General features: G+C 37.3%; 1 protein-coding gene across 1 annotated transcript in view; it reads left to right on the top strand.

The window, feature by feature from the left end:
• PITPNM3 (PITPNM family member 3) overlaps positions 1-26,112 on the top strand; it is a 293,907-nt gene that overhangs the window by 127,546 nt on the left and 140,249 nt on the right. The window contains exon 3 of the mRNA XM_072417098.1: positions 8,778-8,885. Coding sequence (XP_072273199.1) covers positions 8,778-8,885 — 108 coding nt within the window. The remainder of the gene's footprint in view (positions 1-8,777; positions 8,886-26,112) is intronic.

Genomic DNA, 26,112 nt, shown 5'->3' with positions numbered 1-26,112 from the left:
AGTTTTTTAGTTACAAGCTTAGTTCTATGTTAAGATACATACAGCAGTTTTTTTGTGGTTTGTGTCCATGTTTATACAAAAGGGCTTCTCGCCTGGTTCGTTGTGACTTGGTAGGAAAGAATAGACTATTTTAACATCTTAGACGAAATATTCAAACCATAGCGCTTAGTAGGTAGTGTGTTCTTCTTTGCTGAGTATATAACGAAAGCCTGCTTGTTGGCTTTGCTTTAAAAAACCAGAAGCTCATTGTTGGCAGGCAATAATCTGATGGATCCTGTACATTGTAGTCCAGTATTCATGTGTCTGTTATCATTCAGTGCTTCACAATGCCTAGAGTAAGTGTCATACAGACAAAAAAGCTTAGACAGCTAAAGTGTTCCACTTAGATGTGTTATTTAATTAAGACTAGCAAAAGTTTTCCCTAGGGGATCATGACTGGCAGAATTCTGTATTTGCACAGCAAATTTACAGAGCTGTGAAATACCCTTGCATTTTGGATATTTTGTCCTGAGCGTGAACTCTGCAATGCCTAAAGTAAATTTTAAAAATAAGGGAACTACCGCTTTTGTAAGTGACATCTCTTTTTATTGAATATTTCACCTATTAATGTGAATGTGATGACAATTTTGATGACAAGAAATCCATTCCAGGTTCACCTATGAAAGTGTATCTTCTGCAGTCTTGGAGAGTGTTAATAAATGAGGCTCATTGAATCACATGTAGTAAAAATGAAAACAAAAAACAGAATTTTTTAGCTTCATGTGATTGGTTGGCTGAGGTAAGTAAAATGTCCCCTGCTAGAAGATCCAACTTTGCTAAGAGAACTGCCTTCACTATTTTAGTAATTCGACCCCACTGTGTATAGAAGAGGACAGTTATTTTTACTACATAGTAAAACATAATGCTCTGGGAATCCTTTGTTATGTGCTAAATGTTTTTTTGTAAATGTCAAATACCTGCTGTTCACCAAAAGGTAACTGCTGGCGGCATTGTACTTGCATTGCTAGTCACATATAGCCTCTTAAACCATAAGTTGGGGTCTCCCAGCAATCAGTAGAGTTGTGGGTTTAGTTGCCATCTGATTCTGACCTAATTCCACCAAGCCTTGAGTTTTTGGCTTTAGGCTTTTTTTTTCTGTTATGTGTTTTGGCCTTGTTCCTGACCTGTCATGGTATTCGTTTTGCCCTTGCTTCGGATGTGTCTTCTTACCTCCATTGGTTTGTATGTAACCTGCTCTGGTAATCGTCCTGGCTTCTTCTGCACTTTTTGTGTTATATTCTCTGTACCTTGTTCTCACCTGTTTCTTCCTTTGAGTTTTTCTAGATCTGTCCATATTTTGTTTCTAATCTTTTCTGTTACCTGCCCTGGTCTTTTTCCTGACCTGTCCTGCTATGTACTCCAGCCTCGCTATATAGACCTGTCTAGTTACATATTCTGGCCTTGTTCCTCATCCATCTAGTTACCTTTTTTGGTCCTCTTCTTAGCCAGTCCAATTACCATCTCTGGAGGTGTACAATTACCTGCTGTGGCCTTCTTCCTCACCATTTATTTTTCATTTTAATCCAGTCACCATAAACATAATAATCATTAACCACTGTTTTCATAGTTGAAAGAAATTGTATGCGGCCTAAGTAATTAAAACATAATTTAATGGATTTAGTGGTTGCCACACTGAATCCTTCTGAAGATTTAAATCCTTTTTTGGCTGGATAAACTGGACGTATTTATAGTCAGACTACTGCTCAGCGGAAACCTTCAAGGGAAAGGCAGTTGTAAGCTTTAAATGATAATTCCAAATTTTTTAATGAATTTTTTAGATTTTTTAAAGCCCATATATAGGCTTGTTGGTGATTAAAGACCATATAACTGTTATTCTGTAAATATTTCTATCTATGAGTAAAGTCATTCATGTAAGAAGGTATTTATTTTTGCTATGGGTTACTGCACTCTGCACTTAGTAGTGTTGGCACTTGCTTATTTAATAAGAACTGTGCCTCGATCTGTTGTACAGGAAAAAAAAGTGGAAGTCCAGGGAGGATCACATTACATTAGTCAGCCATCCTGGAAGAGGTTAGTTGGTGTTGGTAGAGTGATATTGTTAAGAATATTAACCTTATGAGGAGACCAATAATTCCAATCATGCTGCAGTTAGGCTACAGTGACATTATCAATGTAACTACATAGTAAGGTATGGGAGAGATTCATATTTACTGGGCACTTTACATTGTGTATAGATGCTTGTAATCAATTTGGGTGAAATAGGAATAAGTGAGTGCTGTATTGGTTTATTGGGTATGGCCAATCAGCCTGTTCTATTCTAGGGAAGGCGGGGGGGGGGGGTGAATCTTGCATGCTAGATGACTAAATTGCATCATTGGACAACTTTACTGTGTCAGTGTTTTTGGCTATTTGTAGGTACAATATACAGATACAATAGTCCTCAGTAGTGGTTGGTTGTTGAGCGTTTTTTAATTTCGGATGACTAAATGACATTGCGGGACGGTTGCACAAATGCAAATTTTTTTGGACCCAGACAATCACGAACGTTCATCTTCGGTGAAAAAATCTAGTGTCTGTATGGAATATTAGGTACAATATGCAGCTACAGAGACCTTGCCAGGTCAATTACACTCTGGTGCTAAGCCAATGACGGGACAAGTGTATTTTTAGGTTATTGATAAGTCAGGAGATTTTTTATGTATGATGTATTACAGAGCTGAGCATGTGGACGGGTACATTGTGGTACTAGGGTAGGAACGAGGGACATTTATGGCTGAAACTGGAGGCCATAAACATTTTAAGGGATGGTATGTTATGCAGTCAGGGGTATGGCACAAAGATATTTCCATGTACACCATACTATTAAAAACTAAAGCTTTGTAAATCAGGGTTTTAGTTCTACTAAAATACATTTTTTTCTTGAAAATACACGACAGCATTTTTAGGCATTCTTTTGTACCTTTCTCACATGAACAGGCATACTTTTTACAGAATAGTATTAATATTACGTGATGCAGTCACATTGGTATACTTATTTTCACTTGGTTTTCAGGACAAAAAACAGGATCACATTTAGAATAACATCTACAACAATGAACTTGACGATGAATCCTCTATGTACAAATTATGTTTTATGCATGCAAATCCTTTTTCCCCCCAAAAGCTCAATATCAAGATTAAACAGTAGTACTTCTGTGGCAAATTCTTTTGATTTGTTTCCCCTCCTTCTTTGCATGTATTTCACACATTAGACTTGCCCATACGGTTCATCTACAAAGTGCTAATATACCTCCAAATGTTTCAGTCTTACCAGGCTGTTACCTAGCAGCATCTAGTTTTTAGAACTCAAAAATAACAACTCTAAGAAATAAAGGGTAGCAATAGAAAGGGGCAACTACTTCTTAGTTTTCTTTTATCGTACCCCAGCATGTTTTTTTATTTGTATTGAAGGAACAGTTTCTGATCAAGATGTACTGATACTTTCTTAAATGATAGCTTAATTATATTACAATTGAAGTTATTTGTAGGTGCCAACAAGAATCCTGCGATAACTTTAAATGGGTATGTTAACTTTAGTGTTGGTTTTTATTACCAAAAACTAGTAAAAAGTGTGTTTTGTGTATGCAAGTGTTTTTCAAAATGTTCTTGATTTTCTCCCTTTCAAAATAGTTCATCTGAAGCTAATAAATAAAACTAAGCATTTCCAAATACTATTGGGAACGCTAACAAATTTACATTGCACTTACATTTACTGTATTGCACTGCCACAGTATTTACTATGTCTTTCTGTACAAGACTGAAGCTAAACACATAAACTTACCATAACTGGATGTTATTGAAATCACATGATCATGAACCATTCAGACTGGATTCTGAACATGAGTGTTAACCAGTGGCAGACAATGACCCGAAACATAAATACAATATTCTGCTATTAGTTTAGAATGTAGGCAGCATTAGGATCAGAACACTGTTCAAGCCTCAAACTTTATTAATAGTGCACTAGTCTTTTGAAGGAACATATTGTAAGACATTTTACTGCATCCGCTCTGTGGATATGTGATGTTTGATGAGTGAAAGGAAGGATGGTAATCTCAGATTCATTGCTCCTAGACATCTTTTCAAGGCGGTCAGATGCCATATTTCTTCCTTAACACACCTGAGGAAGGTCATTCTAGAGAATCAGCCATTATTCATCGACTGAAGCTTTTAGTGCACAATTCAGACAGCTACAACTTAGGTTTAAATGTGCCAGTGAAGTGCTCTAGCCCAAAACTCCTGAAGCATATGGAGGAATTGAAAGAATCCACATAATAGCAGATGGCAAGATCATAACTGTTTCAAATCATGATGATCAAAATGGTTATCTGTGCACAAATATGGAATAAGCACAAAATTTGAATAGTTCCAAAGAACCTCCTACAATGTAACAAAGGGACTCTTAGTGTTGAGAAGATACATAGCTCAATTACTTCTCATGAAACTTCTAGAATTTAGTCATCTAGAAAATCTAAACAATTAATTAGAAGCATTTGCTTTGACCTACTTTGACTTATCCAGGTATCTGGAGATACCATTAAATATATTGAAATAACACTTTAAAACTAAAATTACTCATGCAAAAAGAAAAATAAACAACATTACGCATTAAGAACATTTTCTATAGCTCACTATACATATATATAGAACCATGTAATGTATAGAAAAAAATATTTCATAATGTGCATACCATGTTTTCAGACTTTGTAGCTACACAAAAGAACTCTGGTGCTCAAGGACACATTAAAAAGATATGGATGGGCAGGGTGATGGGCCTCCTTCTTTTTTGCATAGACCTAGAAGCTGCTAACATCAATGGCAATTGATCAGTTGGAAGCATTTGTCCTAGTGCCCAGCCATGTTTCTGGTTTGTAATATCTACATGGGGTTGAGCAGCAAACAGCTTCTTCACTCCCAGCCTAACTGGTATCTCTAGACACCATTTGTACTGGTAAAAATGGTATGTTTTCTGTCTGACCCCTGTTGCATATTATGAAGCACAAATCAGTTCAGGAAATTGAAAATTTTTCCCATCAAATATTCAATTATCAGTATATCCATGTGTTAATTTTTACGTATTTGTATTTGGGCAGGGGTTTTCTTGGCACCTATAAAAATTGTTCTTGTGCAGGCATCATTTTATGATGTCTGCCGCTAACTATCTGATTGAAAATAATGACAATGTGGCTACAAGCGAAGCAAATACAACACTCCAGCTACAGTCTGTGATAATAGATTAAAATGCAAGGACTGGATGTGAACCATTAATACAACATTGTCTTTCCAGTAGGAGCAAATTTCAGGTAAATTGCACAGTCTGATACATGACACAACTGTTTCCACTGATGAAGAAATTAGGATATAAACCATCTATAAAATTCCAAATAAAGTGAAAACACCTAGTGCATTTCTAAACCTTTTGAACTTGTAATAAAACCTTTAATACCTTTCAGGATCTCTACATGACAAAATACTGTTTGATGTTGGTGTTTTAGGAAATTGTCCGTTAGATTGATGGTCAGGTGGAGGAATGTTCTTTGCATTGGTGATTATTAGAAAGAATGCTTCTCTTACATTAAAGTACATGTGAAAAAAAAGATAACAGAAAAAGCTGTATTTGTGTTACCTAGTCTCCAAGGGGCAACAACAGGGAAGAATGGGTTATACCCAAGCAAAAAACAGTTCCTTAAAGAGCTGGTGGAGGGGGGGGGGGTGCACTTAATATTCTGATAATTTAATAATCTGATAGTTTTTAATTGCCCTTTTAACCAGTTCACACTTATGAACCTATAAGAGGGGCAATTGTGTAGGATTGTTTTGTTTGATTGTAAGGTAGCTCTAGGAGGAGCCAAGTGAAAACTAGAATAACGTGAAGGTATAGAGTAGCTTTTCTAACCCAAATTAAACGTAAATAAATGTAAAATGACTGCAACATGAGATTTCTATTTGGATATCGAATTTCATACAAGTGCTCATGCTGTAGTCATGTTTATGTCTTTGCTCTTTAATAAATAATATCATGTTGCGCTGCTCTGAATTTGAACCACACTTGACTGCAGGATTAAAGCTCGTGTAGCTTCCAGCTGTTGTTGAACCAGAGCTCCCAGCATGCAGCCTATTATCAAGTAAAGCTATATACTCTGTGTAGTGTATGATAATCTCTACATTTTCTAATTAATATCATTAGCCCCCTTTTTGTAAAAAGGGGAAGAGGTTGCTTTGAAATGTGTTCATTATTGTCCTCATAACAAGCAGCTATTATTGGATTTAGTCTTGACCATATCTTTTAGAACCAAAGCAGACTCTCACAGCATGGGTATTTGCTGCAGGCTTTGAAATGTCACCATGGCAACCAGAAGATTTTGACAATAGTAGCATGTCCGTCCATTCACATTACTGCTCTAGATTGTCTGTTAAAGATACCACAGTGCCGTACTGTCTCCTCTGCCAAAATACGGTTTGCAGGGTGCAGTCTAATTTCCACTGCCAATCTCAGAGATATTACAGCTTGTCTGTTACTGTTACACACTGCCAGGCTGCTGCGAATAGTAACATTTTAAGGCAAAGGTTAATGCAGCCATGTTTACCAACAAGTTGTGGATTAAATTAGATCTAACAACAAGCAAAGCTGTTTATGGAGCTGAACAAAAATAATGATTTCTACAAGCTCTATCAGAAACAAAGGATTTGGGATTACTCTGGATATGTATCACCATGAATTACAATCTCCTGTATTGTGATTATCTGAGTGAGCAATACTGCGTATCTGAATGCTGCCTGATACCTACATTGCATATATTTTATTTTGGCAATAAAATCAAGCTTACCTAAATGTAAAGATCAGTGGTGACATGTTATTGGAGCATACGTTCTATTATACAGCGCTGCACAATATGTTGGTGTTTTATAAATAAATTCTGACAATAATAAAAAAAGTCTCTGAAAAAATTATTTATTATTTTTTATTTTTATGAATATTATTGCACTTTGCACTTTGTTTTTTGCCTTATTTTGAAATATTTATACATATCATAAATTCACCAAAACTCACCTTGGTAGTCACAAGAAAGCACCAGAAAAAGTTGCTGAAAGATGCCCTGGGTTTCCCCAAAGCTTGCAATATTCAAATTCCAATTTTTATATAGTGAAGCACGTCCCCAGTACATCCCATAGATCAGGCTGTGCTGTGTCAAGCTAATAAAAGGTCTCTGAATTGCATTGCCAGGGTGTACCTTAGTACTGATGCTTCTGAATCCAGAAGGTACTTCGGGGGGTTTTCAGGGGTTCTCAATGTGCCCTGCAGAATTGAATTTTCAACTCTGTTCCTGCATGGCATCTTGTAGTGCTTTTGCCTTTTTTTCCATAAGGTTTTCCTCCAGGAAGCAACAATAATACTTTCTATTGTCAGAAGCACTATTACCAGTGGGAGGTTTTTCAACTTGTATAATTTCTATGCAAGCTGTCTGAGTTTTCTTTTTTTGTGAGAGGAGAGACAATGAGCCTGATTTATCAAAGCTCCCCACGACTGGAGAAGATGGACTATCATAGGAGAACCTTGATGATCCACCAAACCTGGAATGGATCTAGTCCAGGATTGAAAACATTGGTCAAATAATATTTAAGAAATCCATTCTGGGTTTGCTGATTCACCTAGATTTACCCATGATAGTCCATTGTCTGCAGTCTTGGAGAACTTAAATAAATCAGGTCCAATGGATGGATATGCCTGCCCATGTGCCACTTCAGTTGATCTGGTGAGTTGCCTGAAAGTGAGCATGAGAATCTGTAGTTAAAATTGACAAAAGTGTCTTTACCTGAAGTTTTTTGCCTGTTTATATTGTCTGGTTGTTAAGTTGGCCCACTTTCCTTAATACCTACGTTAGGGTATACCTTCCACTGACAGATTATGGAAGCTGCCAATACTAAATGCATTCCCAATTATGCTAATTGCCTGGATGTAAAGCTGATTAGCTTTCAGTGATATTAGGCATGCACCTAAAACAAGCATGCAGCTAACTGTGTGGTAATTAGCTGAATGCTTGAGCTGCATGCTGGTCCAGTGATTCAGAAAGTATTAAAGGCCAAGGATCATAACGCCAACCAGGCAAACAGTATTTTCTGTAACCAGGTAAAAATATGTCAGCTTAATTATTCTCTCCAAGAATTATTTAGGTCCGAGGAACATAGCATCCTTGCAGCTAACTGGATCTCAGCAATAGCAGCTCTCATATTTTACTATGATAGTTTTCCTTTATGTCAAACACACATCACAATCAAAACTTTATGAACCTGGTCTATGGCAGTGTTTTTCAATCTTTTTAATATGGAACAACCATTGAAATAACTTTCAGGTCTTCAGGTTCTTGATATAATTACTATATCCACAACTCACAGTACTTTAGTGTGGTGGTCAGTGGGAGGAATGTCACTCTTACAAGATAGCCAAAAATATCATTGGTATCAATTAAACTGACCTGACCTTTAGTTGCTCAAGGAACCCCTATCAACCTCTGGAGAAACCCTAGAGTTCCACGAACCCTGGTTGAGAAACACTAATCTATGGACATTAAAGTTTATTCACTTCAGAATCTTCCAAATACTGTAATATCTATGTTTCACTTTCCAACATGTTTACCAACTGACTCCAACTGCCCTTTAATTTTTCTATTCTTGCAAGATATAGGTGTTTACCATGTATCACTAATTGCTATGTATTTTCTTTCCTTTGATCATTGCAGAGGAAGTTGTTGAAGGAAAAAGTGCAATGCTAATTGGAATGAGTCAATGGAACTCTAATGACTTGGTGGAACAGATTGAAACCATTGGAAAGCTGGAGGAGAGTCCAGGTAAGAATCACTGCTAAATACACTATTCAAAGCGTATTTGCTTAGGTGCTTTTATAATATATTTGGTAAAGGTTATGTGTGTATGTTAACAATATATTTTGTTCTACAGTTATATGGAAAATTTTTAAACTTTTTATTACGACTTTGGTTGCCAGACCTTTTCAGTATTTAGTTTATTTTCAGAGATGGGAGTCCAGTGATTTTGGTACAGACCCCCTGTCCTAGAGAGACATGCCCTGCTCTTACGCCACCCTTACATTAGCTTTTATTGTAACTCTAAACTTCACTAAACTTTTACACACACTCTACTCCTCATCTGACCCGTAAACTCATCCGACCTGTAACCCACCCTGCCAATAACCCTATCTCTAACATTACCCCTCCCTCTATTTTACTTTTATATAAATTCTACCATTTATTCTCCTTGTAACCCTATCATTAACCTGTCTGTAACTCAAGTTCTAACACCAATCCCTATTGTCACCTTTAGTCTGATAATTGCTCAGTGGTCAGCTTGGCCAGGATACTATCTGCATGGAGTTTGCAGGTTCTCCTGGTGTGCGCTTGGATTTTTCCCCATGTACTCCTGTGTAATAATTTACTCACGTTAACCCCTATTCATACTTGTTTTCTTACTTTAATTCCAACACCAACCCTTCCTTTAATCCTAAAGCTAACAATAATTTTTCATGTAAGCCTAATTCTCAATACAAACTCTTCATGTAATCCTAACTTTGTGAACTCTTCCTATAACCCTGATTATAACACTTAGGTCCTAGGTAGATTTGCTTCAAAAAGTTTTTTTTCCCCATTCAATTCTGCAGGAATGTAAAATCTGCTTGGAGGTCAACTGCAGAATAAAAGCATCAATCGATACATTATGAATGATCTCAGATGTATCTCAAACTACATTTAATACTAACATTCCTAATGTAAATTTACCCGATGTTAACATATTTGGTCTCTTGTGCTAGGATCTTCTTAGTGTACCCATCATGTATTCAAAGATTTCAATGTCAAAATGCTGATTTAGTTCTATATAGAAAATTCATGGAAAATAGCTTCAAGTGAAGGCAGAATGATGAGGGACTTAGCAAGGAGGTTTATATTTAGTAGGACATCAACCAAATTTTGCATTGGTTTTTGCAAGGAAGGGTCGGAAATTTTTTTAAGGCCCTTTAAAACATTCAGTGTACCTTGCTGGAACACACGGGTGCAGTTGTAAAGTTCAGAATGCCATTTTGTGTAGAAAAAAAATAGAAATAAACTTTTTTGAAAACTGTCTACGCTCTGCAGAGAGTATATAAGAGTTTACATTCCAAGTAGGAAGAATAGGTAGGGTGTCTTACTAGTGCCTTGGATTTAACCAGTGCATAGAATATTGCTGCTATTGCCAGCATATACGGGGTCTAGGATGACATCTGGTTGAAGTTGTTTCTCTATAAAAGGTCATTACCATTTCTACAGTTACATGTGTATGTTATGAGGGTCGGGGTTTTAACATCCTATTGCTTTTTGGTGGTGTTGATTTTTTGTATATTTTTGATTTATTACGGTAAATTATTTTTTTGTTCTTTTAAATAAAATGTTGAATTAACATAAAGTACAAAAACCCCAAAGAAAAGTTGTGTAAAGGGTGCAATTGATACTTTTAATGTAATTTAGTAAGTAATCTTATGATTGAAATACATCTGTGTAGTGCTGATTGCCTGGCTGTGTCTACTTGAGATGCTGATTTTAGGCAGGTTGATCAGGAGGGTCACAATGAATTTAGAGCACCTAAGCGATATGATTAAGTGATTTAGAAAGAAGTGAAACCATTGGATCAGGATGAAAGTCCAAACTAAATTTTTCTGAAAAATGATTGGTCTTCTTCAGTTAAAATTTCTTTCAGGTGCAAGAACACACAAGTGATACAAGGGGATCTGTTTAGCAACTTTTGGATTCATTTAAAGAGCAGTGGTATAATTGCACTGGTGACATACCTCCGTTTAATTTAAGCCAACAAACAATGCTCATTTATAAAGCACAGTTAGGATCTTTACATATGTGATTTAAACTCTGCTAGCTGCACTAGACTCCAGCTGGCAAAGCCCAATAATAATGGGGAGGAGGTATTTACAAATTACGATAAAAACTGCTGAAAGAAGTGCCTGGAAATGTACCCCGCCAAAGTCACCTGACAGCCTCTCTTCCAATCACAGAGCTCCCTCTGCTCCATTAAGCAGAAATAAATTCCATGTGGCACCACTGCGCATGTACAGTGAGATGAGTTGTGGTAAGCATATAGCATCAGTATATACAGGTAGTCCCCAGGTTAAGAAGATCCAACATATGGACAACTCCTAGATATGAACAGGGCTTCCCTGCTGCTGGTGTGCAAGACGGAGGCTGGAGGGGGGGAGGGGGTGGTTTGCAAGATTTGCAGAATAAATCTTTTGCTAAACACAGCTGAGGTTGTGGGTGATCTTAGGGGAACTTTTTCTGTAGCCTCTTGTAACTCTTTAATGAGCAAGACAAACTCTGCAGTTGTTTCTTTTTGCATATCAAAGCACAGCTTGCTCCAGAAGTTAATACATGTCTAGACTTCATAAAGATTTTTTTTTTTGCTTGTTTTTTTTGCATTGTTTGTGATTAGCTCACAGGTAGGATTTTATACAGTAACTGACACCACGCTGCCTAATAATATGTTGAGACAATTATCTGTCCTAACTGCATTTATTAAAATAATGTACCTCTTCCGACTTACATACAAATTCAACTCAAGAACAAACCCTCAGTCCCTATCTTGTATGTAACCTGGGGACTACCTGTAACAGAAATCGGATGATGATATCTATCCTCCATTACAAATGAGCTTGTGGTAATTAAAATTAAGGCTACCCAAGAGATTAAAACTCAATGCTGCTGACATATTTAACTGCCTGTTGACAGTAACCTGTTTTGCAGCAGAGTGAAAGCAATGAGCAGCTCCTGGGAAGATGGGCAGTAAGTAGTTAAATCACTCAACAGCAAAAAAAACGAATTTAGCCCTAGGCTAATCAGTTTTAATAGGCTATTAAATTTTAATAAAATCATTCAGCTGAAAAAAATGCCTGTGAGCTCCTGTACCGAAGGACATGAAAACCCACTTTCTAAGTTCTAATAATAAAGTTTTGTCAGCATCTAGGAAATCTATCAGGGTTTGTTCTTTTTGTTATTAATTGTTATTAATTTGTTTATTCCCCTATATTATGAATAAACTATATATAATTTGATCATTTTTGACATGATAATGGGAGGTGATTAATTAGGCTTTTATTGTATGGAACCTTAAAGTGCAAGACAATACAGCATGCTTAGTGTAGCACACAACTTAAGAGAATGCAAACATGGATCAAGGGAATTATGGAACATGTACTTCCTGGAGAAAGCTAAAAATTGCACTGTGATAGTCACATATTGATCCAATCTGAGAAACAAAGCAAGAAAATAATTTAAAGTCACTCAACTGAATACTCCTGGGACTTGATGATCTATCGATGCACTTTCCTGCACTGGAGCACTTTTTTTCTACATATTCTTTGCTCCATCAACCAGACAGGTGTTTAGTATGTGTACAGATTTTTTAAGGGCTTCTTGAGCCTTTTGAACGGACTAGACTTGCACTAAATGCATTTCCAATGGGAATCTATTATGGGTGGGCTTGGTAAATGTTGTTTTGCTAGTATTCACTTATAGTAGAAGCAGAATTTGCACTGCCCTACGTATTCTGCTATTCTTCTTCAGAGTATTTTTCTCCTCTTGTGCCATTTGTACAGGTTTGAAAAACAAAATTTCAGAAAGGAAAGGAAATCCATACTGTTACTTGAAAGTGCTTAAAGTTGTCCATTATGGTTCCTACATGTACATTCAGCTTTAAAACTCAGAACCAAGGCCATTACAAGTTAATTCTCTTGCAAGGGTCATATAGTCAACCCTTGGAATAATTTTCTAGTCTTAAGGAATACCTGCTAAATCCATCCTAATGGGGGTCAGTGGGAAAAAAAATATTTTGAATTGGTGGCCAGTGAAATAAATGCTCCAATTACAGTAGTGGCTAGAACACCACCTTATGGGTAACTAAAAACATAATGTCATGAAGCAGGTTCTACCAAAGTGCTGGTCCTAGAACTATGCAGGCATCATTAACTGGTATATCCAACAGCCTCAGTTAAAGGAACTTAGTAAACTCCAGAGGAACCTTGGGGTTGAATATGGCTGTTATATAGTATTCTCCCTCACTTTTCCCCAATTTATATAAAAGGTTGTGTATTGTGGTAAGGGGAAAGGCAAAGGGTGCTGGACCAAAATAGTAATTAGTAATAGTAATTAAACACTCTCAGAAAAGGAGAGAGCTTTGATGTTCAAGGAAGGTTGAGGGTTGTGGTAGTTTATTGACAATATCTGTAGTGTCAGTTTCCTAGCAACTTTAGGAGCACATTGCAAGTCAATAAAAGCAATTTAGGAAAAGGAAAATGGTGCAAATATGTATTTAAAATACTGTTTTTTTAATGTTAGTTTTTTAATGTCATATTCTAAACTGGTAACAGGTAACAGTATATATATATTTATTGTTGAGATGTGACAATTTATTTAAACAGAATTATTCTTCAACTATTCAACAATTGTGAATTAGGAATATAGGAATATATCCTAAAGCATGATAACAAGGTGGCCTTGATTGACATATCTGGAATTGTTCACATACATGATACTGTGACTATCCATTCAAAAAGAAATTGGTTGATTTATACAAAGGCCAGGCATGACTGGTTCCATGCAAGTAACTATTTATATTTATTCTTGCAGATTTTCACAAATGCCACATGACAGGTTGTCAATTAGTTTTTGTAACGGAAGACTGTGCTTAGAGGAATATAAATGCCACTATTGCTGACATCTGCTTCTGAAATGTCACTTGTCTGGCTGTCATTTTAAGGGTTTTGCCTTAAAAATCCACTGCCGATTGCTAGGGGACTGCTTTGTAGTGTTGGTCGAATAGCTCACTATTCGATTCGACAGCTATTCGGCCGAATATAGCAAAAAAATTCGGGTGGTCGAATTTGAATCCCATAAAAGTCAATGGGAGAAAAATTCGGGTTTGTTTCAGCACTGTGTAGCTTCTACAGCCTCCAAACAGATGTAAAAAGATACATTATAAAAGGATACATGAAAAGATACATTGTAAAAAGATACATAACACTATTACATACCCCTGTACTTCACATCAATATTAAAGTGCACCTGTCACATCAATTCTGTCGAATGCAGCAAAATTCGGTTCGGGTATACCCGAATTCGAACAGCCATATTCGGGTCGAATAAAGGGACAACCTGAATTCGAACATCAACACTACTGCTTTGGGCACAATTTATTTTCACTTCAGACGACCACTATCATTCATCTCATGCAACAATTATTAAGGGTGTGTACATAGCTTTAATCAAAATCCAATTACTTTGATAGGAGGATAACAAAGGCTATTGTTTACACTGTAGCTTAATAATTAGTAGGCCTGGGGTTAATTATAACCCCCAGTAAGTGTAAATGTTTATATAAGCTTTACAATCAGATTTGGTGTAATTTAAAAGCATCTTTCCAAAATCATCATTGTGCAGATATATAATTGTAAAGTATATAGTCATGTGTTATGGTCCAATGATGATAAAATATGCACTTTATTATCCTGTGGCTAAATGTGATTATCATCATCACCATAAATAACTTCTACTGGCTATAAATCTAACATAACAATGTCCAAATAGGAGTAGCTGTAACATTAACATTCAGGTGAATTGTAGATGAGAAATGTCTTTTTCTGAATGATGAAAGTAGGCTGGCACAATGTTATACACTGAAGTAAACACTGCTTTGAAAAATGTTTTCAGCAAATGCAGACATAAGCAAGATCTACAAAGACTGATGAGACTGAAAGAAATGATTGCGTGCCAAGGACTTTAACCTTTCCTGTGCAATATGTGATGTGTATTCTGCAGAAGTAATAAATTGTAAAGGCATCTGGATACCAAGAGAGAGCAGTGACCGAAAACACTGAATCGGACTCCTAAAATAGAATCCACTTTATTAGATTTTTTTTCTTCTGTCTAGACGAGTCTGTATAATAAAGAATGGGAAAAATCCATATAACATATGCAGAATTTAAATGTTTCATGTCGTCTTTACTCCATATACTACCATTTGAATTTAAGAACCATTTCCTATGCCCTAAAGTCACAAAGCCAATTTGCAATGCAACTTTAGGAAAACAGCAAAATAACTATGTAATGATGGCTTTTTTATACTCTACTGGTTTTGACGATTTGTAAGGTTTCTTCCTTTTTTGCAGTGCTCTAGGGTTTTCTATGGTATTCTGCAAGTTTCTGTAAATCTGCAAGTTTCTGTTGAAGTATCCACTGTGGTCTACTAGGTGTAATATATATTGGGTATGCATATTTTACAGTTTTCTTATCACTGAGCAGTTAGTTACCAGTAAGATGGGTCTAATTGTACTTTGTATTATCTAGAACAGACTTAAAGGAAGGTCTTTGCCTCTTTGGTATTCTTGATTTAAGTTCCCTCTGGAATTAGGAGTGTGAACTTGAGGCTTCCACTGATAAAGACAAGGCTGAGGCCCATGGAGTTATAGTGTAACCTCTACTGGTCTGAATGCTGCAATCATATTTCTGGTACAGAGAAAATATAGAAACCTCTATTTTGTGAAACCTACTTTAGTCTACTGTAAAGCACAATTACCACGAGAAAGTCTAAACATTTACCAGTGATTGTTAGAGAAAGTTACTGCTCTTTCAATATTCTACCCAAACCCTCATTTTACATAGAAAACTTAAAGCGGAAGTAAACTGGGAAAAAGAAACTCACTCACCTTTACCTTCGAAGATCCATCAATCCCTCAAGGAGTTTACTGAAATAGGTCCCACATCGTCCCAGTATTCTACTTCGTCCTGGCACAGAGGAGGCGACTTATACTGTCAGGGCTTTTTTTCTCATTGAACACACGGGAACAGAGTTCCAGCACCTTTTTTATACAGATTTTCCAAGTCCGTACAAATCTGTGAAGGGGAACAGTTGTCCGTGAATATCACAGCTCAGCCAGTGAATACAGGCTGCGCATGCGTGCTTCAATACTGGACAGTGGCTGAGCAGCCTAAGTGCTTGAGAAATGTCATAATGTGCAGCGTGAGCTGCGTAACGTGTGACAACATTTGAGGAAGGCCAGTTGTTTAAATGTGCCTGACAATTTCTCACTGACACAGTGATTCAGAGCAAACTGCTAACAGCGCAGTGATACATGCCAGCTGGGCTGGGGAAAAGGTAAAGGAGATTTACAACTCTAAAGCCCTCATAAAAGCTTTCCTTATTCTCTTTTCCTTGGAGCGCTATCTAGGGGAAAGATCTGACACAGTATTTTTACCTTATATAAAAGGATTGTTTACCCCTTTATGTAAGGTACAAATTTTAGTTTAGACCCGTTTTAAGACAAAGTTGTTTTCTAGAAGAAGTAGAAGTACTGTACCCCATTCACACCATTCACACCTCCAGCCATGTAATTCCAATGTTTAACACCTATGCAGAATTCATGACACCAAGGATAGGGTTATGTAAATAGTACAGGATGGTTCAACATATTTTTCAATCAATTGCAACATTGCACAACCATCATATCCCGTGTCACATTCCCTGGTGATTTGACCAAGATGTCTATGCTCTGTGGTTATAAATATTGGGTTATTTTTTAACACTAGTAGAGCCAAGTGGCTTGGAAAGCTGCAACATATCTCTAACATTACAGAGCATGTCGATTAGAATGTAATTAACTACTACTAGCTATAGTTGGGGAGTATAGTGTTTTTTAATTAGAACTATGCTTGTTACCAGACTGGGTGATATCTACAATTTTTGCTGTACAGAATTGCAATGTTTGTATATTAGATTTAAAAAGATTTTTTTGTTCACTAATGCTACAGGGTCACCCGTTACTGTAACACTTAGAAGTGTAGGGTTGAGGCTGTAGAGGACTCTGCAGAGATTTTTGCAGAAGATTGGGAGAAGCGGTGCTGCTTTGTAGGACATTTTTTATAAACTTTTTTTTTTATTGATCCCCTTTGTTACTCTAAGTCCAGACATTTGTTGCCAACAAACTCATAACTTACGTCTAACATCTAAAAATACATTATTTTTGAAATGTACTACTATTTCCTTTTACTGTGGTTTAAATCGTCAAGGTGCTATAATTATTCTAGATAGGTCTATTCTGATGTTATTTTCCTCAAACAAATTGATTGTACTTCTCAGAACACTTGTGTAAGTAACCAAAACCCAACAGAACATTCAATAGAAAAAACATGATTTACAGTGTTAAGGCCTGCTGGCATATGATTTAGTTAGTGTACATTGGAATTTCTTTTTTCCTGCTGACATACATTTGGCAGTTGATATTTCTGCTCACTCAGATTGTACATGGGCATTTGTGTTTTGCTGCTGACATGCATAGTGTACATGGGCATAAGAGCGCCTTCACACATGTTCTGATGAGTTGTATTAACACATGCATTTTAATGCATATTAGGTAATGAGTTGTCTTAATGCAGCCAAATGTATGGAATGCCAGCTCATCAGAACTGACAAATAACCGGACGCCACAATACATAATTTTGCATTACCAGGCGTTGTGGTGCACTGCCACTCTGTCTTTATTTTGATGAATGCATTGGTATGCCATTGACAATACATTTTACTGCAATAACACCAATGAACAGGTGTGGACAGGCCCTATGTTTTTTGCTGCTTACATGCATTTGTAAAGTGTTTTGGCATTTTATTGAATTAATTTTAATGAATGAACTTTAAATTGACTTTGTGCACATGTTGCTGCTTTTACCATCCATGCATTTCATTACCCATTATTCAGTTGTGTTGCACTTTGCAAGCACAAGTTATGCTCACATTTTATAAATTTTTTTTGCAGCAATTATGTAGCTTTAGGAATATAACAAAAGGGGTTTAGTTATTGATGAGATGTGATTACTGCCAAGTACAACATAAACTTTATATACTGCCCTGGTGTACAGATTATGATTTTAAAATTCAACTCTCAGTTTTTCCCAGCAAAGATTTTGCTGCTTAAATAAACTTAGCATTAGCGTGAATTATATAAATATTTATACATGACATTCTGGCCATTCAAACATTAATCAATTGAATAGGATTTAATCCACTTTAACTAAATATTTGACTATTTCACTGCAGTAGTTTCTCTATTGTTTCTATTTTTAGGCTAAAAAATGTTTCAATTCATAAAAACTTGTAAAAATTCATCAATGGCAGACAGTTTAATTTCCCAGATTAATTATTCATGTATAGTGTTAAACTACACCCAGTTGGATGTGCTGCTTTTTGCAGGAAAAGCATTTACATTTACATGTACATTTACTGTATGTTAACTTTTACTACATTTCTAACTTTCTTTCTATGGTGGGTAAACAGAGCTGGCACCGGATACTGATCAGTGTGTGTGGGAACTGTAAAGTGTAGACATATTTAGGCATAAACTGTATATTGGGGAAAAAACAGCACTATGAAAAATTGGTTTCTATTTAATTTCTTTTTTACACACTAAACATAAGAAATCACTTAGAAGCATGGTCAAGGTTTTATTGTCCACAGATTGACATGGATGCATTAAATCATGTTTATGTCAAGCATATGCATATGAGGTCCAACAAAACGTTTAGCCATGAAAGGTTGTATACAGATTCCATTCCTGTACTGAAAATGCTTAGTCTGTATGCATGTATCACAGTATGCATTCAAAGCTGTAACAGGTCAGATAGGGCCACCTGTAGCTCTCTACTGGTTATCATTGACAAAGACTTGAGCAGTGCATTGTATTATGTTTGTGTGTACAATCCTGTGTACATGCAGAACCCATTAATGGCATGTATTACAGATATGATGGGACCAGAAATAAAGACTTTTTATCATCTACTTCCCTATCCTAGCACTGATATTGCCATAAATATCAGTGCATATTGATGGGGATAATGAGACCTCTGGGCATAGTTCATCTAGTGGTGGTTTTTTTAATATCTGTGGCTGATCATAAACCTTTCTATGTGTATTTATTCTAATCACTTTTTTCCTCATAGCTGTGGTAAGATTTAAGATTGGCAAAAATGTAGTATAGGTAAGTCCCTATTACTACTATATTGAGAATTGCCAGAGAGTAAAGGTTTGAGACACTTTGGTGCCATACCCATTTACTGGCTTCCTTTATATTCCTTGTAGTCAATAATGAAATGAGCTGGCAGAATAAATGTCTCAGTGGTTCAAAAGCTCATTTGTGTTTCCAATTTAGACTTTTAATGTTTATTTACTATATCATAAGGTAAGCCTGCAATCAGTGTTATTTCCATTTTGGTATTCTCTCTTATCAGACTGTGTTCTGATCGTTTTGGTCCCATTGCTGTCTACACCTGACGAACTTCTGCAGTTGGATGGCTTAATCCTTCATCCTGTTCTCTACACGCATTCAGGGACATATTCTTCTTTTACAAATCGATAAACACATGTCATGTTAGAATAATGAGCTCCGCTTTCCTCCCTAAAATCTGTGCTGCTATACAATGCTTTTTGTGTTTCTATAGGAAATATAGATTGTCGGAATTTGTGAATATTGTAAAAAAATCCTTCTATGAGAATTTCCAATATATCTTAGAATGTTTTTTTCTGAGCTTCTCAAATAAGAATACGTCATTCATATTTCCAAGTCGTTTGCTTGTTTTTTTTGCAATATATGAAACATGAAGTGTAAATTTCTTGATTGCTTTGAATTAGAAATGAAGGTTACTTTTTCTAGGTTTTGAAACAGACCTCTGTAGTTATTAATGGAGTCTGGTAGAATCAGCATAGGATCACACAATAAGAGGCTGTTGTCCTTGCAGAATTACTGTGAAAACCCTTCTAAATATAGCAATAGATTATAACTCAGGTAAAAGGTAACTGAAATATGTTTCTTCTCTTACAATGGAACTAAAGGAAAAATAAGGAATTTTTATCTTTAATGCAACTTATCACTAGCAGTAACACAGCAGTTTTATTTTTTTTTTCACTGTCCTCCATGTTTTTTATTTCCTGTTCAATATGTCAGCAGATCCACTATATTTCCATCATACAATGACCACACTGTTTGATCTGAAATTGCCCAGCAGGGTGGTCACCCAGAGGTCATAAGTGCACTTGCAGGGCAGACATATACCTTTTTTTAACTTTCAACTTTAAACAAGGAAAAAATAATTAAAGCCCCAAACCCATTGTCACCCACCATTTGAAGTAGATCTAGGGTTCTGCTGTAAGTATCCTGTTTCCTTATTCTTCTAAAAAACAAGTAACTGTTGCAGGCTGTTGGTAATATTCAGATTTTGCTTGTTGCTGTGAGGAATTGTAGTCAGGAATGCTTTGTTAGTGTTATAATAAAATAGGCCTTTGTAGATTGTCATAAGCAGTTGTATCTGCATTTATCCAATTCAAATAGGTTAACGTTTAGCATTTTTCCTAATGGCCTACACAGAATCACATCCTCTTCCAAAATCTATATAAAAAACAGACATCAGCACCAGTACTGACTGAAATGTAATGAGCTCCATAAACCTCAACATAGCATAAGATAATGTAACTCTAACAATCCAATGTGTAGAGAAAATTGGATTGATTCATCCATTTGGTATTTATTCTAAATCGGGTCTATTTTTTTTAAATCACTGATCGGTTACATCTGCCCACTATTAATTACCTGGTAAAGTCAATAATGGTAGGGTAAGCACTTGTACTAGTGGGAAGCAGGTCCAATGGTAATATAAGTATGTGACTTTCCCTGGTATGTTTTCCCAATATTGGTGTAGATTTGGGCTTTTTGGTCCCTATACAACTTTGTAGCGTAATAGTTATATTTCCAATGTCTGCCAAATTACCTACCCGATGTTCCAGTGGAATTTAATGATAGTTTCTCATCTCTACCAGTTGGTTTTTATCCATTTTGTTTAAAGGATCTGTATACCCAAAAATGATAATAATATGATGGATCCTGCTGGGCTAATTCCAATAATTCCTAACTCTGTTCCTGCCCCCGTGGAAGCATTGCCTACTACCTCTGCTTGATGGAAGTTTTACTCTTCTAAAGAAGTTTTATAACTTCTTTTTGTTTTACATATTGCCTGCTTGAGAAGAAAGGTATTAAACACAGTTTACTCCCATAACCCTCTAGTGCTTCCCTTTACATTTCTGCTTCATTGTCCAATATTGGTCCTCATCTGAGTTGAATGATGGTAAGCAATATTTATTCAACTTCCTCTAAGTCCATGCTGCCAATACATAACTCCTAAGGACCTGTTATGAAGCTGTCTGGTCTACAAAGCCTTACTTGTCATAAAGTGAATGACCGTTTATGCAGGAGAAAGGACTGTCCACCAATGTCATTGAAAGGTAGAAATGGTCAATGAGATGCAAAAACATCTACTTTTGGATGCAAATAGTGCTGACATGAAACTGAGCCAATCAAGATCCATAGCTCTGGCTAATTACAAAGTCAGTTCAATTTGCATGCAAAAGTTAGATGTTGTTTTTTTTTGACCATTTCTGATTATTTTTCTTTGACCATCTCTGTCGAAGAGGATGACAATGCATATGACTGCATTGTTGTCACCTGAATTTAATATATGTTTTATGGGAATATTGAAAAATGTGTGAAGAAAGTAGACGGAACTCCCAAGCATCTGTTAAAAATTAAAACTCTAAACAACTAATGCACATTTTATGACCCAAACTACAGTATTGTGCATTGACCCCCCTCTTTTGATTCCTTTCATACTTTTTTTTTTTTTTAATTTAAAACATTCCTGATATTTATATGGATATATTCATCTCTATTACCAGATCACTTGCCTCTCATATTGTTGTATGTGAGAAATAAAACTGCTCCTTCTGTTGTGTGGCTGCTTATTTAATCATTCTCCCTTGATGACATTTTAAAAGCTATTAGTCAATTTAGCCTGAATTTCCTTAACATTTTCACTTCAGATATGCCACTTAATTCAATTACAAGGCGTGTCCTTAGTCAGGCGATCATCACAAATGAAATTATCGGTCATTAAATGAGCTAAGTTGTGCTGGAGGGAGATAGGGTGGGGATTTGTGTGTTTCCATGCATGGCATTGGTGATAATTCCATTGTGCCGCGCTGTGTGCTCAGGAAAACGCATAGCAAGTTATAAGTGTATTTCCTTATTCCAATGAATTATCAAAGCATGTTCCCTGTACTTAAAGGTTTCTATAGTAACTTAAATACAGGGATGTATAGTAAAACTTTTTAGAGTCTATCTGTACATTAGAGAGTGTACATGTTTGACCTTTTAACTTCTCTGACTTTTATGAGCTGAATATTAGTTCTGGGTCAGTGACTCAAATTGAAATGATTGGGTCTGTGTAATGCGCCTGGGCACACAAACCACAGCCAACTCCAAATATCCTTTTATCGAGTTTTATTATCGTCATAAAACAAGACAAGGGTTATTTACAGATGTTAAGTCCGATAAGCGTAGTACAGGAGGGTAAGGCAAAGGCAGGTCAGGGTCAATCCAAGGTCAGGGCAGGCAGCAGACAAGAGTGGTCACAAACAATCAAGGTCAGGGCAGGCAGAGTTCAGGCAAGAGTCAGGATTCAGACCAGGTCGCTATGGAAATGACAAACTGGATTACCATAAACCAACACATAGGACGCACCCAAGCACACTGTGTTTACAGAGGCTTATAGCGGGCAATGGTGTTCAGGACAGGTTCTCCTTAAATAGCCAGAGTGACCAATGACCTCGCGCCATCTGGCGCCATTTGATTGGAGGGTAACTGAATCTGCGCACCTCTTCCCACAGCACCCCTGGGACGTGCCCTTCTTTGCACATCCAAAGGAGTGCTGAGAACAGGACTTTCTGTATTCACGTCCATACAGATGCAAGGGATGCCACCTGGCCGAACAGTAGTTTGGCTTGGACGGATCCCCCCGCCTGCAGAGAGATACACGCTGCGAGCAGGGCAGCAACCTCGGCCATGCTGCCTGCTGCAGCGGCGTCTCCCTCTGCGACTGGGATCCCCAGGGACGCCGCGGGCTCGCAGGACAGGTAAGTTCCTTACAGTCTGCATTTCCATACAGGAAGGCACTGGCAGACTCTATATCTAGTTTTTAATAGATTTTCTTTAAAATCAGTGATACGACACCTGGAGACTGTGTCTTGTTTTATTATTTATTATAGATCTAAGCAAACCCATGGGGCATTGCTAAACCAAGTGCCATTTTCACTAAACCAAACCAAATATGGACCTATCTAGGGACCTGATTTATTACAGCTCCCCAAGGTTGAAGAAGAAAGACTGTCATAAGTGAACTGGGGGTGATCCAACTGATCATTTGCTAGTAGTTGGTAAATATTCAGATTTATTCTAAGCTTGCCATATGAAAGCCTTACTTTTCCTGAAAAAAATCCCACAAATTCTAAACTAGTTTGCATATATTGAAAATGAGCAAAATATTCAAGTCCAACTAATGCATTGTAGAACTGTAAAAACTGTCCTGGTAAAGATGGGAGCTTAATATGTTTTCAACTAAGTGGTTAAGAAATTATTATTCTAAGTGACTAATACAAATATGTAGGGCAACAAACATAATTAACCATTTAAATCAATGTAAGGTGCTAAAAGAAAAAAGTTTCTATTAAAACAATTATTAAAACATATAATTACTACACAAACCATTTTCAAATTTAATTTTAATAAGGGTTTTATGAAAAAGTTATGCCTAAAATGGTTTTCTGAAAATTGACATTCATTAAATTTCTATACTAGAACAGAACTTTCATATCCTTGTCCAATTTAATGACTTGTTGTTTGCCCTAGAAATCTACACAAAGCTTTAGGTAACATTATCCAACCATTGTACATCTAGAATTATTATGAAGAGATTTAAATATTACCTTTTACAGCTCTGGAAATTTCAACTATGCTATCTGATGTTTACAAAAGTGCTAACAATAATCATCATAATTCAAATCACTATTTTTGGAGAGTTAGAAAGTTCCCAGCTCATGGAGTTGTAAATGAAAAAGCAATTTTTTATGGCTGTATTGTTAACAAGAATTGTCAAAGTGTTTATAGATTGATTTCCATGCTTGGTTTTAGTTTTACACTCACTTCTAATTTAGGGATAAATTTACCTAAAGCATACTGAATGCATGTCTTTAAGCCCCAGTTAATGAAAAGTCCCTGAAATTTCTGGGACCCATCTCCTAGGGCAGCGGTCCGTGAGAAAATTTTGGTGGTCTGTGGCACTGTTCCCCGTATGGACACAACCTGCCCACTTTCCCTTCACAGACTCAGACCTGCTTGGGATCATCCCACCAGGATATTTAGCAAGTAGGTCTGATCCTGCGATGGGAGAGTGAGCGGGTTCTGGCATCATGACATCACTCTGGTCCAGATTCCATTTATTTAGTGGTCAATGAGGTCCGAAAGGTTGGCCACCACTGTCCTAGGGGGTCTAGAAATCTCCACTGACTTTTGTGAAAACTTCAAGGTATGAACTGCTCTCTCTTTGTTGGCACTACTACTCCCTGTCCTCCCCAGTCTGAGAACTCATTGTCTCTCCGCGCCTTTGCTCTCCTAATTTCTCTTTTTGTGCTACTGCACCTTTTTTCTTCCTCTGACTCTGCCTCCGCTGCTGCTCTCTCCTATGGAGGCCTGCATTTCACACATACCCCTAGACCTGGCAACAAAGTGAGGGGTGGTGTGGGTCTCCTTCTCTCTCCTAACTGTACATACAGAGTCTTTCCTACCCCACCCTCTCTCATTTTCACCTCTTTTGAAGTCCACTCTGACCGTCTCTTTAGCCTCTTACCCCTCATTGTTGCTGTTGTCCACCACCCCCCTGGCCCAGTTTCACAATTTTTGGATAACGTTGCATCCTGGCTCCCACACATTCCTTCCCATGACTTACCCACCCTCATTCTTGGTGACTTTATTGTTGCAATGGATGAGCCCAACCTTCCCCCCTCAGCCAAACTGCTCTCCATTACCTCCTCATTTGGACTCACTAAGAACATCAACGGCCCCACACACATAGCAGGACATATTTTAGACCTCTTATTTTCTAAACTCTGCAACCTCACCCTCCTTGACAACTCACCATTTCCCCCTTCTGATCACAACCTTATCAACTTCAACCTATTGAACTCTTGCCCTCCCTTGCCACATCCCAGACCTGGTCAATGGCAGAGAGATATCTGTAACCTTGACCACAACCTTTTCTCAAACTGCCTAGCATCCCTAACCTCTGCCCTCTCCAAAATCACCTCTCCAGATGATGCTGCCACCATGTTAAACCACTCTCTTTCCTTGGCTTTGGATAAAGTAGCCCCTGACACCTTCGGCTACCCCCACCCTGCCAACCCCAGACTCTGGCACAACAATTACACCAAACAGCTACAAAAGACTGTTCGTGCAGCTGAGTGCAATTGGAGGAAATCTGGCCTCACCGCTGACTTCATGGACTACAAAGCCAAGCTTCAAAGCTTTAACACAGAGCTCAGTGTCACCAAGCCAAATTATTTCTCCACAGTCATTTCCTCTCAACCTTCCAACCCACGCAACCTCTTCTTCACAATTGACTCCCTCCTAAACCCCACACCTGCTCCCCCCACAACATACTTCTCTGCCCAAGACATTGCCACCTACTTTCAAGAAAAAATAGACAAAATCAGACATGATGTCTTTGCTCACTGAGCCACTCCAACCATACCCACCCCTTCCACCTGTAAATCATCACTGACCTCCCTCAGCCCTGTTATTGTGGACGGAGTCTCTTTTCTTCTCTCAAAATTTCCATCTACTACCTGTCCGCTTGACCCAATTCCCTCTGATCTGCTCCGTGCTCATTCCTCCACCCTGGCCCCTGCCCTGACCAAACAATTCAACCTCTCCCTTTCTACTGGTAAATACCCCTGAGCTTTATCTTACTGTTAACAACACTGTTATTCAGCCCTCCCCTCAGGCACATTGTCTTGTTGTCACCTTTGACTCTGCCCTCTCATTTACCCCCCATATTCAGAACATTTCCAGGTCCTGTCACTTTCACCTACGCAACATCTCCA

This window comes from Pyxicephalus adspersus, chromosome 1 (genome assembly GCF_032062135.1).
Source record: "Pyxicephalus adspersus chromosome 1, UCB_Pads_2.0, whole genome shotgun sequence".
Taxonomy (NCBI): Eukaryota; Metazoa; Chordata; class Amphibia; order Anura; family Pyxicephalidae; genus Pyxicephalus; species Pyxicephalus adspersus.
This window is presented reverse-complemented; position numbering and strand designations above follow the sequence as displayed.